Genomic DNA, 12,522 nt, shown 5'->3' with positions numbered 1-12,522 from the left:
CCTTACGGGGAATCGAACCCCGGTCTGCTCGGAACTTTAAACCCAGAGGATTTGAAAGCGAACCGTGATAGCCACTACACTATAAAGGAAATCACATGAAAGTGTATTCAAATCAGTCAATTTGGTAATATAATTTAAACAACATGTGAAAACTGTTTAAATTGTGACAATTTAAGATACTCTAATTTAATTTATAATGGGAAAGTTTAAATTAATTAATTTTTTAAGCTTGAATATTTAATTAATATGTTTAATGTTTAATATTGGATATTCTGTTGAGTTTATATGAAAATGAATTTTAGTTTAAGTTTATAACAAAGTTTTTATGAATTATAAATTAATATTAAAACCTAATCAAGGCAACAACAAAAAAAAAAATCAATAAATCAAAAACATCATAAACAATAGATTATTAAGATTATTTTAAAGTAGTAAAAACATGAATAAAGTACAAACTTGTACAAATTTAAGCAGATTAGTGGTCAAATTAGTGGCGAATTCGGATAACAGTAAGACATATTAGTTACTCTCAGAAGCAAATACACTGCTCAACTATGATTATGATTGATGTGCAGCCAATTATATAACATTTATTTTATGTTGCAAATGCCTAATTTATTTGATTGTTCAGTTTCAAGCATATTACAAGTTGGTTCATATGTTGAATACTGCCCTACTATAAATTGTGGATATTTTGCAACAACAACCACTAGATCGGGGTAGTGTAGTGGTTATCACTGGGCACTCTCCATGCCTAAACCGGGGTTCGATTCCCCGTCCCGATGTAGGAAAATATTTTTTGGACCTAGGTGTCTTTTTTTTTTATGCTCGGCCGATTCTTGATTGATAATATTAAGAATAAAATGTATATTTTATAAAGAAAATCTATCTATTTTGAAAAACCATATTATATAAATATTCATTTAAAGTCTTCACGTATCTAGATAGATCCCTATCCTTTGGCTTCTTCTTGGTTTTCTTCTTTTTATTCTTCAAATTTGGATGCTTTTCGTAGAAACTTTGACCATAATTAAAACAAAATTCATCTGAACCTTTTAAAGCACACATGAGATTATCATTATTATATCCAAGATATTTAAGATGTGAATCTGTACTTTTTGAGGAGGAAGGCAATTTAGGATTTGAACTTGGAATTTTAAACAATGAATTATCATTTAAATTCAAAATTGATTGAAATAGCCCTCTTATATTTAGTTTATGAATTGTTTCATCACTTATAGTTAAAGTTAATATTAATTCATCTTTGACTTTATAATTTGATTCAATTTTTTTCAAACTTGATATATCCCATTTGGAAATACTATAAGGTATAAGGATATTCAAATCATAACACAAATCATCAGGTTCACTCCAACCTGGAATTGGTATATCAAAAGATAGCGAGGGTGATATATGACTAACTTTATAATAAATTTGATCATCAATTATATCTTTAACAAGAATAACAAGATTTGGTCGATACATTGTTTTACCACATCCACAATCATCAAGATGTGTTCTTGCGAATCCAACAAAAATTTCTCTAGTGGGTAGTAAGATTGATTTATCAGGTATTATATCACTTAAATTAACTAGTTGTGTCCCTCCACGTAATGGACCAACTTTATTTTTTGGTGATAAAGTTTTATTCATTTTATATTCAAATTCACAAAATCCAGTAGTTAAATCACATGATAAGATATCTAAATTAGTCCATCGATAAACAAATTTAATTTTGGATTTATCACTAGATGATATAAATGGAGTCCAATTTTTTTGATTTGAAAATGAAGTTTCATATTTTTTAATTTTAAATTCAATAATTTTATTATAAATGTGATCATTATATTCTTGAGTTGATATACCTTCAACATTTGATTTATCAAGTTGAAATTTCCATGGATAACACATATACATTGATCTGAAAAATTTAATTTCTTTACCTAATCCAATATCTTCATCATCATCAGCATCAATGAATTTTCTATTATAAGAATTAAAAATAATTAGCGGCTCTTCATATCCATTTACATTAACAAGTGTCAATCTTGGATCTTCAGGTCCGTAATATTTCCCCAGAGTTTGATCATAATCATGAAAAAATGGAATCCGTAAAAAACAAGGAAACGTTAGATCTTTAAACAGTTCCTGTTGCTGTTGTTGCTTATTTAGATTGTTACTTGGAACAACCAATTTCCCATGTATTTCATTCCAATTCTTATCATAAATTTGTGCATATGTTAAAGATAAAACAGGTTGATTTTTAATACCTTTTGGAGAATAAATAATTCTTGAAATCATGAAAAATACTTGATATTGATCTAACCAAATCGCACTTCCTGAAAATCTATACCAAAATTTATCAATTATATTTAATTTCAATTGAATTAAAAGCTCTGGTATGATAAAAGGTTGTAATTCTTTAAGATATTCATCATCTTTCATATCATACAATAATTTACTTAGAATTTTGAATAATGAAACTTTCATATCAATTGGTTTATTAATGCTTATTGTATTTTTCGATTCAAGTAGACCACATTGTTCAAAATCCAGATTGACGAATTTTTTAGAATTAAATACTGAAAATTCATACAGATGAAATGTTGTAGTACCCAGAAGTGAATCACGTGAATTATAACCAATATGAATAGTTTGGGACTCTTCAAGAAATAATGATTTATCTATTGATGGATTAAAATCTTTGGGAAAGATAACATGTGGGGGTGGTTTATGAAATTGAAATTGTCGATGATGATTAAATAAATTATATATGAAATGTACTATGATAAACAATACCAATGTTATAACTATCAAATATACTGATCTTTTCCTTATTATCATTGTCCCATGGCTCCATTAAAAAACAAAGTTGTTGTAGATAAGTTGGAAATATTTCCTGGTCAGATTTGTTATTTGTTTTTTTTTTTTTTGTTGATGGATAAAGTTGCTGCTCCCCTTTCCTTTTGTTCAGGAACATTTAAAGCCACTCTAATTGCAAAAAAAAAAGGGAGATACAGGAATTATGTCATCGCTCATGGCCAATGAAACACGTTCCTCTACTCCAGTTGTTTCTTTGTTTGTATCATTATCATCATGCATTTGTATCTATTTTCATAGCCTCTTGTGTTTATACTACTTAAACCGCTATATAAATTCACCAGGAATTAATTTATTTCTATGATTCTCTTCATCTTTTTTGTTTATTTTTGGAGCTTGATTGTTGGCAATATCAGGGTCAAGAGATGATTGGGTTTCATCTAATGATACTTTGAGCTTATTTATCTCTTGTGCATAATCATAATTTGACATTATTGCTTTGAATTTAAACAAATCTTGTCTTAAATCAGTCAACAATACAACATTTGGTACACCATCTTTGAAATATATAGATTTGGTGGATTTCCCATCTAAGAAATCAATAATTTCATTTTCATGAATTAATGTGATATTGTTAGTTACCAAATAATCAAGCAAACTATCTTGATTTTGCAAGAAATATTCCAAATATTGTTCATCATTTAAATCAATTGTAATTGGTTTAGCTGATTTCTTTATGGCTACTTTCTCCTTGTGTGTTAAATCTTTAAGTACATAATCAACAATTGGACTCTTTTTAACCCACATTCTTAATTTTGGTAAATAAACATATCCTTTAAAGTCAACATTGGCCATTGATTTTTCACCATATTCAATTTTTAAAATAGTTTCGAATTCACTAGGTACATAAGAAAATTCTCCTTCAACCATACTTAACCTTAATGGAGATAATTCACTAAGTCTTGAAAAATGATTATTTCGACAATTGTAAGCTTGTAAATATTGATTTCTTTGGGTTTGAGTTATAGTTGCATCTCTACTTGATCTTTCTAATCCTGATCCATCTAATAATGAATTATATCTAACTGGTGCTCTACTTTCACTAATTGCTAATCCAGTAATATCAATATACAATCCAGTTTCAACATCAATAAATCTTGCATCAATATTGTTATTCCCATTTCCTCTTGTTCTTTGTGATAAAATATTTGAAACATCTAAGAAATATCTTCCAAATTTTAACTCAGATTCATTATTTCCAAAATCAACAATCATTGACTGATTAAAATTTCTTGCTAATTTATGTAAATCTTCAATTGGCATTTGTACATCAATATCAGTATCCCAAGGGAATTGCATTCCATTCCAATACCAAGATAATAAAGAACCATGTGCTATCCAAGTACTTAAGCCATATTGATTTGTTAATCTTAACCAAGATTTAATTAATTGATGAATTGATACTGATAATTTTGGTGTATTATTAATTATCCCATCCATAAATCTCCAATCATAATGACCTCCAAGTGCAAAATTGGCTTCTCTTTTAATGAGTTTACCTTCGTAGAAATATTTTGGTGGATTTGTAATAGTCAATGAATTTTGTAATGACTCAAGATATTGCTTATCAGTTTTGTTCAAAGAAGATTCATATTTTATAAGATCATCAACAAGATTTTGAGACTTATCAACAAATGCATCATGTTTTAAATGCTTTTCATAAGGTAAATGCTCTTCAGTTGGTAATTTTTTAACTAAATTTTGAATTTCTTGATTTAAATTAATAGTTATATCAGTCTTGAATAATTCTGGGGTATATGATATTTTCTTTCTATTTTGTTGATTGATATTGAATTGAATTCTCTTTGAATTAGGTAATAAAAATACCAAAGTTGAAGGAATTGGCATGAAATCCATAATATAAGATCTACCTAATAATGGTCGATTAAGTTTAGTATTTCTACCCGTCCATGCAAATATATGAAAACCAGTTGAAACAGACAGTGATGATATTTCTCTTAATCTTGCTTTGAATTCAGGATTATGTTTTGAATTCTCTTCTTGATTATTTAAAATCTCTTCAATTTCTTCATCATCAATACAATAAAGATTAGGATATCTCAAATCATCTCTTAAATTAGTTCTTGGGTTTCTTTTAGTAACATCAAATGATTCACATTTGCGTTTTTCTTTACTTAATAAAACTGATTCTAAACTTGACATATCAACATAATCACTCCAATGGAAACTCGGGATTTCTAAACCCTGTATATTATCTTGTGGTTGTGAATTTATATATTGCAATAAAAGTCCAAATGTAAATCTTGGATCGAATCGTTGATAACTTTTAGGAATATCCGGAGGTATTTCAATAATATCTTTGATATCTAGATCCGAATATTTTCTTGATTTATAAACCTCTGAATTCTTCTCTAGCTTATCTTTGCTCATATCAAGAATTTTACCATAAAATGCATTTGATTCTTCTATACTTATATCTGGATTTTTATTCTGGAAAATTAATTGTTTAATATATTCGAAACTAGGACTTTTTATGATCACTGTGTTTATTGTTTTGACATGGAATAGGGATAGTATGATTAAATTGATAGCTAAGAATGCTGTTACAAACACAACACCTCTAGATCTTCGTATAACTGCCATATTGTGCTTGAAATCAAAACTAAAAAAAAATGCTGAAAAGGGTTTCTATAGATACAAATGTAAATCTATGATACTAATAAATTAAATGCTATAGTTATAAATAAAGTTATGAAGAAATTGAATAGAAGAATAAAATAATCAATATTTATAATTCTATAAATAATCAACCAAGTGGAACTTGGATCAACCAAGTAGCAATTCTGGATCCTTTTTTTTGTTCAATTTTTTTTTTTTTTGTATCTCTTTATGTTGATTACCTAAGCCCCGCCGAGAAAATTTCTTTTTTCTTCGATCGGAATAATTTTATTTTTCATAATTATGTAATCAGCACAGGGCAGAGTCGTGTGATCTTAACCAAGGGGCAGGTTATAGGCATCACACGACCATATAAATACAAAGAGATATAAACAGTTCGTAGAGTGAGAGAGAAATAAATATAGCAACAGATCAGGATAATGGATATGAATAATAGATGATGACCATTGAGGAGAAAGAGAGAGAGAGGGGAAACGTCAGGTAAGGTTGCTGTGATTGGTTGATTTTTTGAACAGATCATTTGATTTTGCTGGGCTTAGATGAACAAAGTAATAACAATATTTTATGTAAAAATTTCAGAAGAGCATTTGAAGCCCCCGTAGGCTTTTAAACACACGAGAATTTTTTTTCTCTACCGGTGAATGATATGAATTGTGGTGGTGGTGTTAATGATGGCGGTAAAGGAGGAGGAGGAGGAGGAGGAGGAGGAGGAGGAGGAGGAGGAGGATGAAGTTCATGGTAGATTCGGCTTAGTTTAACAAGGGCGCTAGAATGATAATCATTGTTTCTCAGTCGATAACTCTTGTACAACGTTCTAGGTCAATGTGTAATATCAATTAAAGTTCAAGACTAAGTAATCTCCTCCAAATGTCGACTTGGCTTGTAAATGTAGGCTATGTTGATTTGAAACTGCCACAGGTCCAGTAAATTTGTGTATTTTTAATTTAACCCTTTTAAGAATTTATGAACCAAGCAAATCGAGAATCGATATCACCGAAGGATGTCCCTTGCATAAATTAATGAAAATAAAAACCGTTCCAAAGAACAGTAAGACCCATAAACAAAATCCAGTGATAGTAGAATCTATGTAGCGACGTAAAAGAACAACAAATCAACATTCATAATCATAACCTGGCTTTGACTATAGGTTAAATGGTGGACCGGCATTTTTGACCCCCAATAATCAATCACACAAAATGCATAAAAGAAAGGTGAATACGTTTAAAAACACTAGTTTAGCAATGCCGGTCGCCCCTTTGTTTTTAGTTTGCCGAATGGTTTGACGTGATTTATTTGGATTGCTAATGGTTATACATGTCTGATCTAAATTGAACGGGATAATGATACAGAGTAGCCTTGTTGTATGTAAAAGTTGATAGGTTAAGGCCCTAATCGGGCTGGGACGAAAACCACACGACCCGCGACAAGGCGACAGAAAAAAATATTTGACACGACAAAAAAAAAAAAATTGAAAAAGGAGGCGAAGAAATTTATACCGACAGATTACCTTTCAATCACGACTAGAAATATACAATGAAGATTAAAGTTGCATTATTGCAATTAAACCCAAGAATTGGTCAAATAAATACAAATATATCCCATGTTAAATCATTATTAAACAAAATAACATCACCTGTTGATTTAATAGTACTTCCAGAATTAGCAATAACTGGGTATAATTTCACTGATCCATCCCATATCAAACCATATTTAGAATCAACTAAAAATTATGGTCCTTCATTAAATTTAGCTAAAGAAATAAGTGAGAAATATCAATGTCTAACATTTATTGGATATCCTGAGATAGCTCAAGAAAACACTATATATAATAGTTGTGCAGTATTTAATGGATCAGGAAAATTGATTTATAATTATAGGAAAACTTTTTTATATGAAACTGATGAAAAATGGGGTAGTTCAGAAAATCCAATTAAAGGATTCCCAAGTATTGAATTAGATTTCAACAAGAATGGTCAATCAAAAAAGATTATTTCAAATATTGGTATTTGTATGGATTTAAATCCTTATAAATTTGAAGCTCCATTTAATCACTTTGAATTTAGTTTAAGTTCATATACTCAAAAGGCTAAATTATTGATATGTCCTATGAATTGGTTACATCCAAAATCACCTTCTTTGAAAACAGAATTATCATTCTCTAAAAGAGTTGAATTAGCAGAGAATTTGGAATTGGAACAAGATAAACCCGAATGGACCACTGTTAATTATTGGGTATTAAGATTATTTCCCTATGTTAATCATGAACATAGTATAGTACCTAAATGGTTTAATAATGAAGAGAAAGTTACAGCTATATGTTGTAATAGAGTTGGTGTTGAAGATGATGTTATTTATGGAGGTAGCAGTAGTATTATACAATTTGGAAATAATGGGAATTATCAAGATCCATCAACCGGTGTTGATAATGAGAATGTTAACCTACTAGGTTCATTATCTGAACTGAAAGAGGATATCTTAATTAGAGAAATAGATATATAGTGTGAGTGGGAATGAGATAGACGACTAGACCAAACAATTTGATATATTACCCAATTTGGACACAGTCGTGTAGAGTTGTAATTTTCGTGCATGCACAATTTTGTTCTGTGCATTTGCAGGAGAAGACGACGACGACAAAGAAGAAGAAGAGGAATAGGGGATGGAGTCTATATGGGGGAATATATCCAACCAATGAAACGGCACAAACGATATAACGCTAATACCGAAATCAAATTTTTTTTCCATAGATTAGCCGCCCATTCGTAAAATACTTTTGGCTAAGATAAATGAACCTAATTTATTAATTGAATTTCACTGATAACCAAAATCTATATGCATAATGTTAGCTCAAGTACGAGCCCATAAAAATTCTCTGTTATTTGAATGTTAATGTTAATGTGCATGTCAAGTTTGATACTGCCTGTGTTGTGTCGAATTTTAGGTGATAGTTGACTTGTTCTATACCAAAAAGGCTAGAATTGAATGCCCAGTAATGTATGTGTCGCGTGACTTGCCATTGTGTTACTCCACAAACTGGAAGTTTAAATCCGTCACAACAAAGTATGAATTTATGTACAGAACCAAAGTGGAGAAATACTACAAAGAAGGAGAGAAACAAGACGTGTTACTTTTCATGTGACGTCAGCAATGAATACCACCACTACCACTACCACAACCACTCAAAAGGTTATGTACTGTAAAAATATCCGTCGCGTGTAAGTATAATTATTTTTTAGTTTCACCAAAGGTCTTGTGACCAATCAAAACCAATATAATTATCAACCAAACACACAAGACGAGTAGGTAACAAAACCCAATACAATTAAACAAAAAAAATAAATAATAAAATGATAAAACGTATTTCACTCCTAAATTAAACCGACACGTACATAGAATAACTGTTGACTTAAATCATTTTAAACCACAGTCCCTTGACCAAGAAAATTTTTTTTTAGTTATTAGCTATTTTAGGTCGACGTGTCTCTCGAGGTGACCAACTAATCGCCGCCGTAGTAGCCTGATTGTGCTCGAGGTGTGGGCACAATGGTAAGGCGAGATTCTACCGGAATGACTTCGTGTGACATTTAACTTTAAAAACAAAGCACAGTACCACCACGGCCAAGAACAATGGACACAGAGATGGTAAATCTTAGCTCATTAACAATGGCAGGACCGTCGTCTTGTCTTGTCTAAAATTGTTTTATTCTATTTTTTAATAATGGCACATCTGACACAGAGGAGAAATCAATCATTCACCCGCAAACCCTCTCTCACACGATTAACTTACACCAAAGTTTAAACTTCAATCATCAATGGCGATATTATTTCTAAGAATCTGTTGTTGGTGTTACTGTCGAAGACCCCATCCAAGCCAAACGAGGCATTGCTACTGACGCTATAAATTCAACCACTTTTCCCTATTTGTTTTAATCAGCAATGTCTAAACAAGACAATAAAGAGAAAATTTTTTTTTTTTCATTTCCCATGGGAGGAGTTTATAAATTGCTAAAAAACATAATGATTAAAAAAAAAAGATCACACAAATACCAAGGCGTATTGCTGATTTGTGTAAGTCGGCTAAACTTCATATCGCCTATTGATATGGACATGGACATGAACATGGACGTGGACGTGGGCAACTGCTTCTCTTCTCTTCTGCATCAACCCTTTGTTACACTAAACTTTGACAAGAAGAATGTTTTCTTAGTAAAAATTAATCTTTATTTCTCCCGAAGTTATATATTTATATATCGACATAATTCCCAAAACTGAATTAAATTAAAATAAACTAAAATAAGGCAAACTTTCTCTTTTTCAATATCTTACTCGTTGATGTGTTCTAATCAACTTCATTTATAAAGATTTCCATAGCTTATATTCATTTTCAAATCTCGACATATTCTAAGCCAAGCCTAGGTGGTTTAATTTTTATTTTGGGGCCAATTTTTTTTTTTTTTTTGGTCTGTTTATATTTTGAAGTCATAAAACAAATCCACAATTTGCATTCATATTTTGGTTTTTAATTTTTATTGATTATTCCATTTAAAATCTACTTCAACCTTGTATTATCTACTACTATCATCACTACCGTCATCTATTTGCATCGAAATATTATCATGCCCAGACTAAATAAACTTTTATCACCACGATTTCTAATGAGATCAATACTATTGTTAACCATAACGTATACAATATTCATATCATCTAAAACTTTATTTCAAATGCCATCGATAAAGCAATACAAGACTCAAATAAACCATCAGTTAAAACACAAGTTCAATCAATGGTATTATTCTATACTAGAATCTAATCATCATTTAGAATCAAATAAAAATTTCTTGACACAAATGAATTACATTAAAGATTTCAAAATTAAACATGAAAAGAATAACAAGAATGAATTATGGGATTTAATCGATGATTTGAAATTACCTTTAGAAGTTGAAATTCCAGATTATTTCAAACATGATTCTTATAAACCTTTAATTCAACCATTTGACCCAAGATTAACATTATCGGTTTATTATAACTATATCCAATTAAATGCAAATAAGCAACAGGATTTGGAATTACCATTTCATTGGTCTGATTGGGTAGATTTGTCAAAATTATATAAATATATCATCAATCCAGAAAAATCAAACTTGTGTTCTTCAATGTTTGATATTTCGGATAAAGAAGATTTAATTAAAGATTCAAAATTATTTAATATCAATGATTATTGTCAATATGCTCCCGATTCATTGTTGGGCTATAATATAACTGGTCCAACTGGACCTCAAACAAAACCAAATAGAGAATTATTAGGCAAATCATATCTTTATTCATCTGCTCCTTCACCAATGAAGTTAATATTTTTAACAAATGGTACTTCATATCAATTCCCAGTTAAAAATTACAATGTCAACCATTTAAATAATTCAATATTACACAATGAAATGATGTCTGAATTGTCTTATCCAACAACATTTAATGTATTACAAAGTTATCAGTCTTTAATCAATTCATATCCTCCAATTAAAACCCATCACTCATTTAGCGATTATACATTAGATATTCCTGAAGAATTATTTGATATTAATCCAGAACATATAATTACAGATCTTCAACAAAAGAAACAAGAACTCAATCCAATGGATGAGAAATTCCTTGATTCAATTAAATTTAGTCATGAATGTAACGATCCACCAAAATATTTCTCGGAAGCTAAATTATTAAAAAAAATTAAAGATGATTGGATGGGTGAACATTATGATTGGAGATTCTTCAATGGAATAACTATTGGTAAAGATGAACAATTTATAATTTTACATCGATTAATTAAAAATTATTTAAATTTTGCAAGAGAAAATGGTATAATTACATGGATTGCTCATGGATCATTATTATCTTGGTATTGGAATGGTATTGCATTTCCTTGGGATACTGATATTGATGTACAAATGCCAATTTCTGAATTATATAAACTTGGAAGATATTTCAATCAATCTTTGGTTATTGAAAATGTTGGTGATTCATATAATGAATTTGATGGAATGGGAAGATATTTCATTGATGTTGGTTCATCAATAACTCATAGAAAAAAAGGAAATGGAAACAACAATATAGATGCAAGATTCATCGATATTGACACTGGATTATATATTGATATCACTGGATTAGCATTAACTGACCATCCAGCACCTTCAAGATATGATAATTTCATCGAAATGGATCCTTTAAAGAAAAAATTCTTAGATATGCATTCAAAACCAAATGAAGTTAATAATGTATTGAAAAACCAACAATTAAAAGTTTACAATTGTCGAAATAATCATTTTAGTTCATATGATGAATTATCACCATTGGTTTTAACACTTGTTGAGAATCAATTATCATATATCCCATCAAATTTTATAAATATTCTCAACGATGAATACAATCTAAATTCATTAACCAAGAAAACTCATCGTTCATATACTTATATGAATAATTTCCGACTTTGGTATAAAACAGATAAAATTAAAGAATTAATCAAGAAATCAAAAACTTGGATATCTAAACATACATCATCTAAAGAATTAGAAAATTATGAATTTTTAATTAGACTTAATAAATTATCAATTAATGATCATTTAGATTTATTACAACATGTTGATTTATTAAAAGAATGGATTAAAACAATGAATTTTACAAATTATCACAATTTAGAATTAAAGGAAATGATTAATAAAAATTTCAATAAAGTAAAGTCATTATTACAAGATTACAAGAAAAATCATAAAATAGGAATTGGTATGAGACCTGATTATTTCATAAACTTAATTATGCTTGATAATTCCCGTTGGAGTTATTCATTACAAGTTAATGATTTAATAGAATTACAAAAACTGTATGAAAAGCAAAAGGACAATGAAAAGGAAAAGCAAAAGGAAAATGAATAAGAAAATTTTTGTCAGGGCTCTTGGTTCAATTGCTACATAAGTTATACAAAATAATATATACATATATTTATACTAATGA

The 12,522-nt window shown here is 29.4% G+C and overlaps 4 protein-coding genes and 2 non-coding genes across 6 annotated transcripts; 3 read left to right on the top strand and 3 right to left on the bottom strand. All coding sequences in view use genetic code 12, as the record gives it.

The window, feature by feature from the left end:
* On the bottom strand, positions 1 to 89 carry CTRG_06259. The gene has a single exon. It is a non-coding gene; the product is annotated as a tRNA-Glu (tRNA).
* Positions 90 to 713: 624 nt separating this feature from the next.
* On the top strand, positions 714 to 785 carry CTRG_06300. The gene has a single exon. It is a non-coding gene; the product is annotated as a tRNA-Glu (tRNA).
* Positions 786 to 885: 100 nt separating this feature from the next.
* Positions 886 to 2,844, bottom strand: BMT8 (Bmt8p; the record flags this gene model as incomplete). The annotated part of the gene is made up of 1 exon (XM_002546860.1): positions 886 to 2,844. The coding sequence occupies one exon, from the start codon at positions 2,842 to 2,844 to the stop codon at positions 886 to 888; it is 1,959 nt and encodes a 652-aa protein (XP_002546906.1).
* A 303-nt stretch (positions 2,845 to 3,147) lies between these two features.
* Positions 3,148 to 5,484, bottom strand: CTRG_01210 (uncharacterized protein; the record flags this gene model as incomplete). The annotated part of the gene is made up of 1 exon (XM_002546859.1): positions 3,148 to 5,484. The coding sequence occupies one exon, from the start codon at positions 5,482 to 5,484 to the stop codon at positions 3,148 to 3,150; it is 2,337 nt and encodes a 778-aa protein (XP_002546905.1).
* A 1,569-nt stretch (positions 5,485 to 7,053) lies between these two features.
* On the top strand, positions 7,054 to 8,019 carry CTRG_01209 (amidase; the record flags this gene model as incomplete). Its single annotated transcript, XM_002546858.1, has 1 exon — positions 7,054 to 8,019. One exon carries the CDS (start codon positions 7,054 to 7,056, stop codon positions 8,017 to 8,019), a length of 966 nt encoding a protein of 321 aa, XP_002546904.1.
* Positions 8,020 to 10,136: 2,117 nt separating this feature from the next.
* CTRG_01208 (uncharacterized protein) lies at positions 10,137 to 12,443 on the top strand (the record flags this gene model as incomplete). The annotated part of the gene is made up of 1 exon (XM_002546857.1): positions 10,137 to 12,443. One exon carries the CDS (start codon positions 10,137 to 10,139, stop codon positions 12,441 to 12,443), a length of 2,307 nt encoding a protein of 768 aa, XP_002546903.1.
* Positions 12,444 to 12,522: the final 79 nt, after the last annotated feature.

This window comes from Candida tropicalis (genome assembly GCF_000006335.3).
Source record: "Candida tropicalis MYA-3404 genomic scaffold supercont3.2, whole genome shotgun sequence".
In the NCBI taxonomy this organism is placed as follows: domain Eukaryota; kingdom Fungi; phylum Ascomycota; class Pichiomycetes; order Serinales; family Debaryomycetaceae; genus Candida; species Candida tropicalis.
The sequence above is the reverse complement of the archived record's forward strand: the minus strand, read 5'-3'. Positions and strand labels throughout refer to the sequence as shown.